Raw genomic sequence first — 17,695 nt, 5'->3', positions numbered from 1 at the left:
GTCATTATCTTAGTAATTTAAGTTTGAGATTAGAATGAAATCAGATATACATACTTCATCCACATTTAATAAACAGAAATATACCTGGCTATAGGAAGGGAAGGATTTTCAACAAATATAGTCAGCAAAGACACCCTCTTTCCTCAGTTAAATGTATCTTTCTTGCCTCTGAGATGTCCATGATCGTCCACAGCAAGAATGAGGGAAAAAGCTAGATCTCAGGGGACTAATAGGCAAAACCGTCAGCCTGACACTAAGTAAGTCTGAAGGGCAGTTTTAATGTGTTTTAAACAAAAGAACGAGTCCAGATCACATTGGAGGAGGCTCAAGGGGAATAATAAAGATATTCAGTGCGAAAGATGAACCATGAATGGGGTAAGTATGAGAAAGAACACACAAAAGAAATGCTAACTATAAAAGACTCACAGTATGCATTAACAGAATGACTTTTAACAGAAATTGTTACTTTAATTTTTAGCTCCTGTTACAATCTACTGTGAGGCTGACACTTTCAAGCCTTATTAGAATATAAAAGAGTTCACAAGACTGTTAATTAGACATTTTACATTTCACCTGACCTGTCCATAAAATGTTTTTTAGTCACTTCAGATGAAAATGAGGTTAGTGTGATTTCTGCTACACCCACTACTTCCATGTTTTTCGAATCTTCTTCTCAGATGCTCCAATTATGTATGGTGGTAAAATCCACTCCCTTTTTTCTTTCTCCTCAATATATTTTTTTCTCTTAAAATCATAAAGACATTACAAAAACACTTCCTGGTCTTCTGTCTTATTTAATTTCCTCCATGACCAGTGAAGACAGTCCTTTCTCTTATTTAACTCCCTCTACAACTACTGAAGATATTGGGATTCCGAAGGGATATTTGTTACCTCTTTCTTTATTAGAATAAAAATACTCTACCATCAAATAGTCCTTTCCAATTGCTGAAGTGTATTTTTCTTCCTGGTTTTTCTTGATTCTTCTGATTGCATTTCAAAGTATCTTCTCATCTCTGACTTTTGTACCAGGTATGATTGGAAGCTCTCTAGTTCATTAAAAAATCCATCTCTCCTCCTCTTCTCCCCTCTTAGGATAAATTTGCTTTGCCATGTAAGTTATTTGTGGGTGTAAACTATTTTCTTTTGCCTTTTAGAATACTATATTCCAAGTTCTCCTCTCCTTCACAGTGAGAGCTGCCAAGCGTTTTGTGATTCTGACTATGGCTTGAACTCTTTCTTTCTGGCTGCCTGCAGTACATTTTTTCTTTGACCTGTATTTTGCTTATGACATTTCTGGGCACTCATGTTTTGGTTTTCTTTCGGGAAAGGACTAATTGTTTACATTTTCACCTTTTACTCTGATTCTCATAGTCTTGTTAAATATGGCATTGAGACTTCTTTTTTCAGTTGCATTTTTCAGATAGTCCAAAGATTATGTGTCCTTGACCTGTTTTATAATCAGTTGTTTTTAACAGGAGATATGATAGCTTTCTTTTTTTAATATCTTCATTGTTTATGCATTATTCATTGTTGTCTCAAGGAATCATTGATTTGTCTTTGATATATGACAGTTTTTGGAGAAATCTGTTTATTTGGTAAGGTTTGGATTTCCTGTACTAAAGTGTTTACTCTCCTCCTATTTCTTTCCTCCAAAGTTCCCATTTCATTTCTAATTCTTTCCTATATAACACTGATCTCATTTACATTAACATTTTAAAATTCTTGGTTCATTTTTGCCAAGAATTCTAGTGGAGGCAAGGTAGGATGGAGGGAAATACAGCAAGCAATAGTAACTGTAAAAAAAAATTTTGAAGCAAGTTTTTCTGATAAAGGCCTTATTTCTCAAGCGTATAGAGAACTGAGTCAAATTTATAAAAATAAAAGTTATTCCCCAATTGATAAATGATCAAAAGCTATGATCAGTTTTCAAATGAAGTAATCAAAGTTATCTATAGTCATATAAAAAATACTCTAACTTCCTATTGGTTGGAGAAATGTAAATTAAAACAATTCTGAGGTACTATCTCATACCTATTAGATTGGCTAATAGGACAGAAAAGGTAAATGACAAATGTTGAAGGTGGTGTGGGAATAATGAGACATTAATGCACTATCGGTGGAGTTATGAATTGCTTCAACCGTTCTGTAGAACAATTTGGAACTATGCCTGAAGGGCTATAAAATCACGCATATCCTGTTAGGTCTATATTACAAAAGAGATTTTTTTAAGAAGGAAAAGGACTTATATGTACAAAAATATTTATAGTTTAAAGGAAGGGTGGAGTGTGATAGAAGGGAGGGCACATTGAGGGAAGGGGTAATCAGAATGTAAAGTGTTATGGACTGGGGGGAGGGGAAAGATGGGGAGAAGAATTGGAAATCAAAATTTTGTGGAAATGAATGTCAAAATCAAAAATAAATAAATAAATCTCTCTCTCTCTCTCTCTCTCTCTCTACATATATATATATATATATATATATATAGTTCATTTCTGGAGGCAAAGAATTAGAAATTGAGAGGATATCCAGCAACTGGGGAATGATTGAACAAGTTGTGGCACGTGATGATGATGAAATAATATTGTAATATAACAAATGATGATCAGGATGCTCTCAAAATAACCTGGAAAGACTTACATGGGCAAGGTAAAGTGAAATGTACTGTGTACAAAGTAACAGCAATATAGTAAAATGATCCGCTGTGAATGACTTAATCATTCTCAGCAATACAATAATCTAAGACAACTCAGAAGGATTTATGAAGAAAAATGCTATCCGTCCCCAGAGAATGAACTGATGTTGTCTTGAAGACAAATTGAAGCACACTTTGTTTTGACTTCATTTTTTCTTGCGCTTGTTTTTATTTTTTGTTTGTTGTTGGGTGGTTTTTTTGGTCTGTGTTTTCTTTCACAACATGACTATTATGGATATATTTTGCATGACTACACTTGCATAACCTATATCGAACTACTTGCCTTCTCAAGGAGTGGGGATGAGGAGGGAGGGAGAGAATTTGGAACTCAATGTTTTAAAATTGTTTTTACATGTAACTGGGGAAAAATAAAAATACTAAAAAGAAAAGAATTCTATTTGGTCTCATGGGAAAGCTGTTTTTGTTTTGGGTTTTTTTTTTTGAGGATTTGCTTGTAAAAGTTGTAGTGTTTTATGGACTTTGTGTCTTGGGTTTCTCTGTGTTGAGGTTCAGGGGTGCTGGGACCCCAAAATACCGACACACCAGGTCCTGCTCGAACGAGTTCGACTCACGCCTTCTTAAAGCCAAAGAAAGACAAAGTTTATTAAAGATTCACCATATTGGGTTGACTCTTAAGGAGCCTAAGCATATGTAACGCTTGTATTCACAAGCGGGCCAGATAGAACTCAGGTAGAGTCTGAGTAGGATTGAATCTGAGCGCCTTCATGGAAGTGAGATGGAATTTATATACAAAAAGTCCTTAGGAAAGATCTAGAGGTGGTCTAGTGGTCTGGGAGGACTGTCTAAAGAGGATCTGGATGAGATTGGGGTAACTAGTGATGTAATCCAGGGTGGGAAACTGCTGGAGGCAACTGGTAAGTATCAGACAATACAGGGCTTGGGTGGGATGTAGGTGGGAAAATCAAGAGGTAACAGATAATGCCAACAGATATGAGTATGAAAGGCCAGGTTAAGTAGAAAGATTCAAGGGGAGTTCAAGGAGGTTCCCAGAGTCTGAACCCTATCATCAGGACCCATATCTTTACTATCAGTCTCTTCTTCTGTTTACTTACTTTTAGGCCTTACTTTCTTAACTGGGTTTTTGGTTCAGCACAAGGCTTTGCACACTACTAAAAGGAAAGGTAAGGCAGTTAGGTGGTAAAGTGGATTGAGTGTCAGGTCTGGAGTCAGGAAAACCCATCTTCCTGAGTTCAAATCTGACCTCAGATACTTAATAGCTGTGTGACCCTGGGCAAGTCACTTAACCCTGTTTGCCTAAATTACCTCATCTGTATAATGAGCTGGAGAAGAAAGCAGCAAACCACTCCAGTATCTTTGCCAAGAAAATTCCAAACAAGGTCACAAAGAGTTGGGTAGGACTGAAAAATGACTGCACAACAAAAGAATGAAAGGTGGGACTTTGATTGGTTCTAATTTGTATTATATGGGTCCTGCTACTGACTGCTATGTTTTGTGTTCTTCAAAAACTTGGGAGCAGTTTAAGCAAGCAAACTGAAAACTTTCAATATTCTAGGGTAAAAAAAAGATTATTAATCTACTAGACTGAGCTCCTGATTCTGAACTAGGGTAAGACATAGGTGTCCATGTCTTACCTCTCTCTGGTCTGTGCTAGTCTTCTCATCTATGGTTATACAATTTCTCTGGTCCCTGTACTGAAAGGCTCCTATGAGCCTTTCCAACACCCACCTTTTCTTGCTGAACCCATCCCTTATGTCTGTAGGCTGTCGATAACCTCTTTGTGCAAACCTATATAGTTTCTCTTTAGATTTCTTGATCACTTCTCTGGCACTCTCTTTTTTAAAACCTGTTCTAGAGTAGTGAGAATTCTGGGCTGCCCAATTTCCGATTACTGTCATCTGGCCAGAAGTGTCCATTAAACTTGTTTTTAAAATAACTAACATAATTCAATTGGTGGACTGAGAAATATTTTTTTCTATCCCCATTTCAGTGGAAATCAAAGAATTTTATCTTTGTGTAATTGTTCCTTCCACTTATTAAGTTAATAATAAATTAAGTCGTAGATACCATTATGGAATGCATTTGGTGGCATTCTTATTTCAGGGGTCTTAAAATTCCTCTAGCTAAGGTGAGCGGGAGGTAAGCACCGTCTGCCCCATTTTACATAGGTATGTCTTAAAACATTTATATTTACGTATTGGATGGCAGCCAACAACTGGTTTTATGAAAAGGGAAAGGTTCTTTTTTCAGCAGCGGGAGACAAGTCCAGAAATCATTAAAATTTTATAACTGGGGGAGGGGGAAATCATAAAGCAGGCACGGGTCAGGTTAGTTGCATCCAATGGTTTTGTTTTGTCATACCAATCACCTCATTCTGCCTCCATTCACACAGATTCCATGCCTCTAAATACATCATCCTGATCATCAGAATAATTCAGTTTGCTTTTATGACAAAAACTTGGAGTCAGCTTAAGGTAGGAAGCCGGAAAACTCTCCACACTTTTGATTGTGGAGCTACCATGCTATGACAGTGACACAGCAGGTGTTCCTGCCTTACGTCGGGTGTGTGCTAGTCTTATCCCGGTAAGGCTTCTACTAGTTGTGTAAGACTGGTCTTTTCCTGCAAACCACACCGGGAAGCAGGTCACAGGTTTATCTAATGACTGGAATCATTTTAGGTCTTTGTCCCTTTAAGAGTTCTGAAACATTTTCCCACACCCTTCCTGCCTGAGTCTCAGCTCAGTCTTAGTTCCAGTCTTGGGAAATTCCTGGACTTATTTTTTTTTAGGGGAGGAGGGGAAAGACAAACAAAAGTGGGTGGGGAAAACCTGCTAAGTATTGGAGACGTAATTACTGCCAGTTTGATCCGGGAGCTGAGGAAAAAAAAAAAAAAACTTGGCCTCCACTTCCCTGTAGCCAGGTGAAGCCAGGGGGTGAGATTCGGCTTGGAGGGACTTGGGGAGTCTTCCCATACTAGCTCCTCCTTCTGTACCACAGTCCCTCCAGCCTAGCTGTGGCTACCTCGGTTTCCAGCAAAGTAGCCAGATTAGCTGCTCCCAATGTGCACTCGAGAGGAGACACAACTACTGCTTTTTTTGCACTTACTATTCCACTGGACCACTCATGCTGTGGCTCCGACTCCAGCTCCCTTCACCTTACCCCTGAAAGTCTCCCCGATCAAGCTAAATGGGGTTGCGCCTCGCCCATCCCCACTGACAGCATCGCCAGCTGCACCACTTGGGAATGCGTCCCGGGGACACCAGCGGGATGCGGCGGCAGAGGGACTGGCTTTAGCGCTGGACCCAAAGAGGGGATTGGTCAACTTTTTGCCCATGATAAATAATTTGCGAGGGGACGCTGGCAAGGGCTACTACCTGGAGATGCTTATTGGGACTCCGCCACAGAAGGTGAGTGAACATTTACTTTCAGTATTCTCAACCCTTGTCGCTACCCCTGCTCAACACACTTCATTCAGTTCCCAGGCAACTTTTGGAGGTAAGGTATTTGGACCATTCTATGAAATTGATCATTTGGATTTGAAAGTTCCTGCCTTCCCCATGCTCAGGGGCTTTCCTACATTTAGCTGTCTTTAGTTATGAATCAAAAAGTTTTGTTGGGCTGGAGAGGATCCTTGTAGGAAGGAGCTGAATTGCAGGGATCTGAAACCAAGGAGCTGTACAATTTTTAGTTTAGGGGAGTATGTGAGGTATTTTGTAAAGTTTGACGTGTTTTCCTTTTCTCTCACTTCCCAAATGAGTAAATATACTTTAAAATTATTTTTATTTCATAAAATATTTCCCAATTACATGTAAAAAATGTAATAATCACTTTTTTAAAAATTTGGTTCAAAGTTATCTCCTTTCCCCCTGCCTTTTCTTGGGACTTTCTTGAGAAGGCAAGTAACTTGATTTCAATTGTACTTGTGAGGTCATACAAAATATATTTCCATATTAGCCATGTTGCAAATGAAAGCACATTCAGAGAAGAAAAAATGAAGTAAAATGTATGCATTAATTTGCACTCAGAGCTCATCAGTTCTCTCTCTCTGGAGGCAGATAGTATTTTTTATCATGGGTCCTTTGGAATTGTCTTGGATCATTGTCTTAATCAAAAGTAGCTAAGTCTTTCACAACTGATTGTCATTACAACACTGCGATTATTGTGTACAGTGATCTGGTTCTGCATACTTCTCATTTTAACAGTTCCTATGAGTCTTCCCAAGATTTCTGAAACTATTCCCCTCATCGTTTCTCCTCACACAATAGTATTCCATTATAATAATACACCACAACTTGTTCAACCATTCCCCAGTTGACGGGCATCCACTCAATTTCCAGTTCTTTGCCACCCCACAGAGAGCTGCTATAAATATTTTTGTACATAGAGGTCCTTTTCTTCTTCCTTTAATGTCTTTGGGATACAGAACTAGTAGTGATGTTGGTGGGTCAAAAAGTATACAGTTTTATAGCCCTTTGGGCGTCATTCCAAATTGTTCTTTTTTTTTTAAATTTATTTTTATTTTTAATTTATCGGATAAAATAAGCATTTCATATTATAATAAAAAGATGATTGCACATGAAATGCAAATCTACTCTGTACAACTTGCTTTTCCTTTTAAATATACAACAAAATTATCAAGTAAATTTCTTTTTTTCCCTCCCCTCATTCCCACCCTAGAGATGGTTATTGTTAGACACAAAACTATGTATATATGTATGTATTTGTAAAATTATTCTATATATACTTCTATTTATCAGTTATTTCTCTAGATGCAGATAGTATCTTTCTAAATATGTCCTTTATAGTTAATTTGGATATTTATAATATATCTTTTATATTTAATTTGGGTATTTACAATAGTCATTCTGAAAACAATATGGCTGTTACTGTATACAATTTTCTCTTGGTTCTGCTTATTTAATTCTTTATTATTTCATGAAAGTCTTTCCATGTTTTTCTAAGATCATTGAGCTCATCATTTCTAACAGCACAGTAGTATTCCATCAGAATTTATACCACAACTTGTTCAGCCATTCCTCAATTGATGGGCATTTCTTTCAATTTCCAGTTCTTTGCCTTCACAAATCAAAAGATGAAGAATCCTCAGATGAGTGAAGAAATACTTTCTTTCACTAATTTTGGGCAGGGACTGTCCTCTCTGCCTATTCTGTATGGCCTTCTTTAATCACTGTGGTTCTCTCCCTATCCAGACCCTCTAAAACAATTGGAATACAATAAAACTGGCTAATCTTTATCTGGAGCCCAAAACCATCATCAAAGTACAGACAACTAAACAAGATTTAAAAGAGTTGGAAACTCCAGAAGATAAACCATCCCAGTTTGTTGAGCAGTAATAAAACAGAGAGGAAAGACAATGGAGAATAGGTAAATTCACAGGGTGTCAGAAGTGATTATGCTGTAGGAACTGTAAGAAAAACAGCAAGTTCTCTCCAAACTGATCATTCCTTAAGTGAATCAGCAAGTAAAGACTTCTAGTCCACCCAGGGTAGCAGCATCTTCCTAACAATTGTTGGTTCACATATTATACCCTCACAAGATATTAACATGTTATCATGTTTCCTCAGTTTCTAGCAGAGCTTGTATTCCCTCAGGCTGGGAAAACTACACTTCCCAGCAGCAAATATGGATAATATAGGACTACCTTAATAATTATTATTGCTCACTGTTTTGTCTATTGTTTTATCTTTGAAAGAATCTTGAATAATTTTGATTCATATAGGAGAGATACTCTGTTGAAATATACGATGAAAAATCATTTGTAATATGATTTATACTGGCCACACTTTTCAGGACTTGGTCTCCTAAATCTTCACTCCCCCACCCCCCAGGTTATCAGGTAGCCTGAAGAATTGCCAGTTTCTCTGCCATTGACTTAAGCCCTCACCAGTGTTGTTTCCTCATTTGGAGGGAGCCAGTGACTAGCACCACCATTCCATTTAACATCAGATTAGCTTTTACAAAGGAATATTTTCTTCAAAGATATAATAAGAACAAGCATACAAACATTACCCCAATTTCTAGGGTATAACCTCCCTCAGGCTCTTGGATAGGCAGGTGGTAAGGAAGAGATTTGATTCACATCTTAGCTCAGCTCCCATTTGACATCAGTTCAACCAAGTTCACATCCAATACTAGCACAGTTCTGGTTTCTGCTGAGCTGGAGACCCTTTATCCTTACTCTTTAGCCTACTGTTACTTGTTTAGCTTGGATTCCTGGACTCCTGAATTCTTATGGCTTGAGTTCTCAGCGAATTTGAGATTCCATTTCCTGAACTTAGAATGAACAATAACAAGGGAAAAAACCAAATACTCAAGTCTTTTTCTCACTTCTACATGCCTTGAGAGGAGTGGGAGAGGCAGTCCCAAGGCTCTCTCTCCCTGTTGCTGCATGGTGCCTATGAAGGACTCACATCCTTCTAATTACAAATGCAGAAAAGCCCCAGCTGATACTTGCTCAGGCTCCTTTAAAGATGACAAAAGTTCTCTCTAGGCAATGATTGGAAAATGGCTCATCCCAACCGTAATAGGCCAACCCAAAATGTCCATTCATGCTCCAGTCTTAATTCTCTTAGAAGCAGTTCTCTAGTGTGTTCCATGTGGATGATGCCATCTTAGCAAACTGGTGATGTCTACACCCTTACCGGATCCTCATTACACATTTATTAAGTACTTACTATGTGCAGGATATCTGTAAGACTGCCTCTGTTGTCAAGGAGCTCATATTCTAATGGGAAAGACAACCATATAAAAGGTTTTCATCTGCAAGTCAGATAGAAAGGTTCTGTAGTACTTGAGATGCAGTTGCAAAGCAGATGTTAATGAGTCTTCTTTGAAGCCATTTGTACTAATAAAACCAGAGGGAGACTTTAACATATCATTTTTTTCTCCCAAATTAAAAGCTTTTTTTTTATAATCAAACAGTAAGCTTAGTGATATCATTTTTCAGTTAGTTGTGTGATGGTAAAGATGTGACCTGCTATGCATTATTACTTGCAAAAGACTGCCTCTTCCACACTAAGACGCGCATCGAGGAGGATCTGGATGCATATGTAAAATATTATATTATTTAGGAAAAAACTCTTTATAGATGGGAATATAGGCAAATAAATCAGTAATTATTAATGTTGTCTTAAGCCCTGCCTTTTTTGTACTAATGAGCTGAGATTTTTTCTCTGATGCCTTCTCATTTAGCTACCTTGTGGATTAATTAATCCCCCAATACCCTCATACTTGTGTGGTCTCTAACAAAAACGTTTTCTATATATACTTGTTTCTATCTAGCTGTTTTGCTCATCTGTTTTTCCTTTTCTTGTCATTTGTATCTTCTATATATAAGTATGGTGAAAAAAATTTGTTACAAAAATCTGGGGTAAGTTAAAGTGATGGTGGTCAGAAGGAGAAGTGGAAGGAGGCCACATAAGACTAAGGAATATTTTCTATTTTTCCTTATTTCATAGATTGCTGTGGGTAGCCTAATATTTGATCTACTAGCATAGCATGTAGGAATCCTGGGTCATCTCCATGTCATGCGGCATTAAAGTAGAAATTTATGGGAGATTCTCTGGTTATTTTTTTATCAGGTGAGACAGAACCTAATAAAATACTTACTTTTGGTGTTTGTCACTGTTATGGATGATGTCCAGCAATGAATCAAAATAGAAGAGGATTTCCCTTGTACGGTTTTCTAGATGTCCTTGTTTTCAGATGAACTTGTGCAGGGTATATTAATCCCTGAAACATTGCAGAGTGCAAAAACTGATTAACAACCACTCAAAAAAAAATTCATTCTAATACTCCGTAAAGGACTTCCAGGAGCCAAGATGAAAGAATAAGCACTAGATTGCTGTGACTCTCCCATACTCACCTCCAAACAACCATGAAACACAGAGCCCCAAAACAAATCCTGGAACAGTAAAAATAGCAAAAGGACAGGGTGAAACAATCTTTTATCCCAAGAAACTTGAAGGATCAGCAAGAAAAGTCCATCTTACTCGGATGAAAGGGCACCACTAAGCATCCCAGCAAGCCAGCAGCAAATCCCATCTCGGCAAACCAGTGAGAGATCCTGAACCCACGTATGGTAGAGCTGGCAAACACTAAAACCAGGAACTCTCATGTGCCTCAGCATTGGCAGGGAAACCAGCAGATTCCAGCTCTGAGATTCACCACGTGCTTCAGGGTAGTCCTGGCAATCAAGTAAGCTGCCAGACCCCTATGACTTCCAACAGTACCTACCTACCCCCAACCTATCTCAATGCAGCACCAGACACTAGGTTTCCCCATGAGCTTCAGGGAAATGTCAGCACAACACCAGGTAAACATCCAGGACCTGCAGCTGGTGGCACAAGAAACCTGGGAGAGTGTCTTCCACTCAGGGAGCAGAGATCAAATTTAAAAGAAAGGAAAAAGGTCAAAAAAAGTGGTGAGCACAAAACAACAATAACAAAAAAAGGACCAAGACACAAACTCAGAAGAGGACAACAATGTCACAACACCTATGGGCAAAACCCCAAAGAAAAATAGTAAGTGGTCTCAAGCCCAGAAAAAACTCATGGAAGAGCTCAAAAAGAAACTTAAAAATCATATAAGAGAGGTAGAAGAAAAATTGGGAAAAGAATTGAGAGTGATGCAAAAGAATTATGAAAAAAATCAACACTCTGAGCCCACAGATGGCAGGGGATCGAGCAGCTGATACAAAACCCCTGAAACCTGAGACAGTACACCAACCCCCACCCCCATCCTCACTCCTTCTAGAAGCAGAGTCCTAGCTTGACAAAGAGTTAGAAAGTCAAGTATTTGGCTGGGAAGATGAGGGAACAGAGGGGAAAACTATAGACTATAGAATCTTACTTTAGTGAAGAAGATCAAAACATACAACCAGAAGACAACAAAATCAAAGCTCTTACATCAAAAGCCTTCAAGAAAATGTGAACTAGTTGCAGACCATGGAAGAGCTCAAAAAACTTTCTGAAAATCAAGTAAGAAAAGTAGAAGAAAAATTGGGAAGAGAATTGAGAGTGATACAAGAAAATCATGAAAAACAAGTCAACAGCTTGCTAAAGGAGACTCAAAAAAAAATGCTGAAGAAAATAACACTTCAAAAATTAGACTAACCCAAATGTCAAAAGAGGTCCAAAAAGCCAACAAGGAGAGGGATGCCTTAAAAAGCAGGATTGACCAAATGGAAAAGGAGATTCAAAAGCTCACTGTAGAAAATAATTCCTTCAAAATTAGAATGGAGCAAATGGAAGTTAATGACTTTATGAGAAATCAAGAAGTTATGAAACAAAACCAAAAGGATGTAAAAAAAAGAAGACAATTTGAAATATCTCATTGGAAAAATCACTGACCTGGAAAATAGATCCAGGAAAGAGAGTTTAAAATTTTTTGGAGTACCTGAAAGCTGTGATCACAAAAAGAGACTATACGTCATCTTTCAAGAAATTATCAAGGAAAATTGCCCTGATATTCTAGAACCATAGGGTAAAATAAAAATCATAAGTAACATACTGTAGCACCTCCTGAAAGAGATTCCAAAAAAAGAAAACTAGAGATATTGTAGCCAAATTCCAGAGTTTCTAGGTCAAGGAGAAATATTGCAAGCAACCAGAAAGAAACAATTCAACTATTGTGGAAATACTCATAAAAGAATCAAGAAAAAGGTTTTACAGCGGAGGGGAAGGTGAGAGGAAATGGGTGAACCTTACTTTCATCAGATTTGACTTAAGGAGGGAATAATATACACATTCAATTGGGTATCTTACACTACAGGAAAATAAAGGGGAAGCGGACAAGGGTAGGAAGATGGCAGAAGGGAGGTCATATTGGGGAAAGAGGTAGTCAAAAGCAACACTTTGGAAAGGGACAGGGTCTAAGTTGAAAATAGATGTGTGTGTGTGTGTGTGTGTGTGTTAGCCCTTCATTGCTGAAGAAGACCATGCCATCAGAGAAATAATGACATAACTTATATTTGACTTTGTTTTGAGTGAGGGAGGGCTATTCAGGTCACAGCCTCACTTCTCCTCCAGAGCTACCTGAATCCAGTGACCAGATATTCATCAGGATGACTGGAGATGACCCAGTTGGGGTTAAGTGACTTGCCCAAGGTCACACAGCTAGTGAGTGTCAAGTGTCTGAGGTGAGATTTCAACTCAGGTCTTCCTGATTCTTGCACTGGTACTCTATCCACTGCACCACCTAGCTGCCCAAGATCTGTAGATAAAAACTCAAAGAAGGAAAGGTTACTGAGTGATGGTGGCATAGTTCCACATTGCTCTTCAGAATGGTTGGATCAGTTCACAACAAGGGCACATTGTTATCTCAGTTTTTCCCTACATTCTCCAACATTTATCATACTTTTTTGATTGGTATGAGGTTGTATGAGTTGTTTTCATTTTCATTTCTTTCATAAAACAATCATATTTCCAAGCTGTAGTTAATAACATTCATCCTAAATTTAACCTAATTCAAGCACATATGAGACTACTGACTCCTAGAAGTTATCAATATAAGAATTATTTGCTTTATCACTGATAATATGGCAAAGCCATGTTGAGCTTCTTTGGAAATTGATTTGACCTATGTTGTTCTGGACATTTTGATGCAGTTTCTATGAAGAATGATTGGCATCTTTAAATTACAGTAAAGATTTACAGGTAAAATCAGGCAAAACATGGATTTTTATACTAATTTCTTGTAGGATGTTAAATGCTATTTTTTCTCCCAGAGTTTATAGATCTACATCTGGAAAGTCTCTATATTCCAGCCTCTTCATTTTATAGACAAGAAAACTGAGGCCCAGGGAGATTTAGACTTGCCAGATTCACACACCTATTAAAGTGCATGAGGCAAGACTCCAGCCTAGTTGTTCCTGAATCAAAGTACATAATTTAGTCACTAAGCTAAAAACAAAACAAAACAGGTAGAACAGCTGTATTCCCTTGAAATAAAAGCCAAACAGAAACATAAATAATTCTATCCCAGGAGAGTTTTCATCAAAACTGCTGAATGAACAGTGATAAGATATATAGTAACAATAGTTATCAGGAGATATTTTATCTTTCCCAAGAATAATTTATCTGGAAGAGCTTTTTAAAATAAGTATATGATTTTATCCAAAAGTTATCTCTCTGATTGCCATTTGTAACGGTCTTGAGGGTTAAAAAAGAAAAATCAAAGCTTCTTGTGAGTTCCATTGAGGCAGACCATTTTCTTAAATGTCTGATCTAAATTTGTGAAAGGTGGCAACATCAAAACTGTAGTCATCAAAATAATATTTGGTATACTCTTCCTTTCACTTTCAGATGATACTAGGAAACAAATGAAATTTTAAAGACAGGAGATCTGCATTCAAATTCTAGCCCAATTATTTGCCACTGCCAGTGTTATTTAATTTCCTGGGCCTTAATTTCCTAATATGTGACCTCTAATATGTGGGGTGAAGAGGTTAACTGGATAGCCTCTAAGGGCCCTTCTAGGTCTAAGTTCTTTGGATTCTAAATCATTAGGTGTTGGAGTTAGGATTTAGAATAACATTTAAGAATAATTCTTGGGGATGACCTGTCACTGGGTCAGATGTACCTGAATATTAAGATTGTTTTGGGGCGCTTGACTAAATGGAAATATGTTTTGAATAGTTTCATATGTATAATGGACCTCATATTTCTTGCCTTTTTGATAGGTGGAGAAGGGATGGAGAGAGGGAGAAAAAATGGAGCTAAAAATAAAATAAAAATTTTCCTCTGGTTCAATCATTACTCTTTGAAAATGAGTCAACAAGTGTTTATTTAGTGCCCACCATGTGCCAGGCATTGTGCCAGTTGCTAGGGATAAAAAAAGGCAAAACATTGTTCTGATCTACAAGAAATTCATATTCTAATAGTGTTAATAAACATACATATATATGTTAATATATATGTATGTTAATAAACATACGTATATATAAATATATACAGAGTAGATGGAAGGCAAACTCAAAGAAAGGGATTAGTGCTCATGCCAAGAAAGTGTTAAGAAATGTGGTTTTCACAAAGTGAATGAATTCATGCCGTCATGAGACTTAGGACTAGTGCTCTACTTCCTGTTTTAAGTTAAATATTAATATGTTTGAAACATTTCATAGCAACTTAATTGACTTAGGTCTTGGAGCTATACAATAAGTCAATATTTTGATCTAAGATTTTATAACTAAAACTGAGAGTTTTAGTTATAAATGTTCAAGGTCATTTAGTGAAGTCATCAAACATTGATTAAGTGCTACTTTATGCCAGACGCTGTCCTAAGTATTGGGGAAATAAAGAAAGGCAAAAGCAACCTTAACCTTAAAGAACCTTACATTCACATGGGGAGCCAATATGCAATCAACTACTGTATATACAAGGTCGTAACCCTATATATGCAATATAAATTGGAGATAATTTTAGAGGGAAGACATTACTATTCAAGGGTTACCAGGAAAGGCTTCTTACAGAAAGTAGGATTTTAGCTGAGCCTTAAAGGAAACTAGGCAAGCCAAGAGATGGAGAGAAGAAAGAGAACATTCTAGGCAAATGGGATAGTCATGTTATTTAAAACAGTTACTCATCTAACACAATTTTTAATCCATATACATTTACATTTATTATTATCACATACTATATGATCATTAAGAGGAAATTTGCCTTTTATTTGTCTTGATAATATTAAAATGGATTTGCATTCTGTAAATACAAACAAGTATTCATCAGAGAAAAGAGTAAAACATGTCTTTAGTAAAATACAAGGTCCACTCAACATGCTGAAATTCTTCCTCATCTTTTTCTTGGCATCACAAAGGGGAGAGCAGAACACATAGGCTATTCATTATCCTTCATTTTGCCACATGACTAGATTATTTTCTCTTTCTATTATATCATCCTTTGATACATCCTTTGCTCTTGTCCTTCTTTGGAGATTCCAGGATGCAATGGAGACTTTGACCTTTTAGGCTAAGGCCCTTTCAGGTACTCACTTAAAGTGAGGTAATGCCCATCCCCCCCCCCCCTCCCCCGCCAACTACTTTTTAAAGAGGCCTATTCACTGAATGGGCATTACCTCACTTTAAGTGAGTATCTGAAAAGGTCAAGGTCTCCCAGTACATCCTGGGCTATCTCCAGTCATCCTGGTGAATATCTGATCACTGGATTCAGATGACTCAGGAGGAGAAAGTGAGGCTGGTGACCTGCACAGCCCTCTCTCACTCAAAACAAAGGTAAGTGCAAGTCATGTCATCATTTCTCTAATGTTGCGGTCCTCTTCGAAGATGAAGGACAAATACAACAGTCTTTGGAGATCTCCCTTGTTTATATGTTGCAGCCAGCACATAATCATTAGGTACCTTTCCATTGCTGTCTATATGGTGCTCATTTTTAGTTCCTTGAAAGCAGTGGTGTTCAAGGACTCACTGCTATGTAGCAACACTGGTAATTTTTTTATATATGGAAACATGAGTTGGTGTGATAATCAGCTTGGAATCAGTAAGTGTTTTACAGTCAACTGAAAACAATCCAAATTTCTTTTTTCCTCCTTTTCAATTCTGGATCAACTCATTGCTTTTCTGTATCCCAGAATTCTGGGCAGTAGGCATTGTTTATCCATTTGATCTTTCCTATGTAGATAGGACATTCCAAACTCCTTTGAATGATTACATATCTCAGGAGTCTCTGAAATACAATCAACACAATGTCATTTGCAACCAGAAAAATTTAGAGCAATGTTGTGAAATAAGTAAAAATGAGGGCCACTAATCTATACATAAGAATTCCTGTAGGCTTACTATAGATAGTTTGAAAATGCAATGTTATCTGTGTCACTGCAGTTTTATTTTGTTAAATATTTCTCATATACATTTTAATATAATGTGATTGGTACTTAGAATCTGAGGACTAGTTTATCTTCAAAATAATCTTAAATATTCTTGACATATGGATGGGAGACCTATAAGGCAGCATTTCATTATATTGAGTTAAATACTACTGTATAATTAACAAACAGTAAATATAATGGATCTTTATATTCTCTTCATCTTTCAGTTAGTTGTGAGATTATGAAAGTTGTGGTCCATTTTTGAATATATTTATTAAAATCCGCTTTTTCCCAACTAACATCCTCATTGTAGAATCCTCAATTTGCATATAAATGATCCTCATAAATACTTTGTATATCTATAAACTAGGCACACAGATCATTAGTGGTTGATGATTTCTTAATCACAACGTTTTTCTTTCTGTTTTGGTTTTGGTTTTGGTTTTTAGAATCACTAAGGTTCAGGATATTTCACTTTTCTTTGGTGTCTTCCACTCCATTACATAGATATCTTATGAATGAGTCTTTCAGTGCCTTCACAATTTTGTTTCCTCTAGCAATACTTATTTATGATAAAAGAAGAAAGGGGAATAATGAGAAAAAGATATGATATACAATCAAGAAGATTTAACTCTGAATACTCTAAATAAGCTATTCAAAATTTAAAAATGGGAAATGTGTGACAGAAATTACATTGGTACAAATTATCATAATTTCATCCAGAAGTTAAACCAATATAAATTAATTGCTACAACAAGGAAACCAAAATATCCCTGAAAGTACTTTAGTCAGCAAAAAACAAAGACATTTGCCACATGGAGAGAGATGACTGCCAAGGACAACACTAGTTTAAAATGTGTATTTTTCTCTGAAATTTGTAATGATGGATGATTATGAACAATATCAACTCACAAATCACAGAGAAGCAGTAGAGGATAAAGCTAGTCTCAAAACAGCTTGGCAAGATATCCAGCTAAGAAAAGTTTTATTTGTACAAAAACTTGTTAATTTAATGTAATCACAATGATCCATTTTACACCTCACTTTGCTCTTTCTTTTCTATTCATAAATCGTTCACCTATCCATAAGTTTGATAAGTAATATATTCCATGTATTCTAATTTTCCTGTAAAATCTCTCTTAATCTCTAGGTCATTATCAATTTTGAGTTTATGTGTGTAAA

The 17,695-nt window shown here is 36.9% G+C and overlaps 1 protein-coding gene across 1 annotated transcript in view; it reads left to right on the top strand.

The window, feature by feature from the left end:
* Window positions 1-5,385: 5,385 nt before the first annotated feature.
* BACE2 (beta-secretase 2) overlaps window positions 5,386-17,695 on the top strand; it is a 124,356-nt gene continuing 112,046 nt past the window's right edge. The window contains exon 1 of the mRNA XM_072614781.1: window positions 5,386-6,078. Within this exon, the coding sequence (XP_072470882.1) occupies window positions 5,731-6,078 (348 nt within the window). The 5' untranslated portion in view covers window positions 5,386-5,730. The remainder of the gene's footprint in view (window positions 6,079-17,695) is intronic.

This window comes from Notamacropus eugenii, chromosome 5 (genome assembly GCF_028372415.1).
Source record: "Notamacropus eugenii isolate mMacEug1 chromosome 5, mMacEug1.pri_v2, whole genome shotgun sequence".
NCBI classification, from domain to species: Eukaryota; Metazoa; Chordata; class Mammalia; order Diprotodontia; family Macropodidae; genus Notamacropus; species Notamacropus eugenii.
The sequence above is the reverse complement of the archived record's forward strand: the minus strand, read 5'-3'. Positions and strand labels throughout refer to the sequence as shown.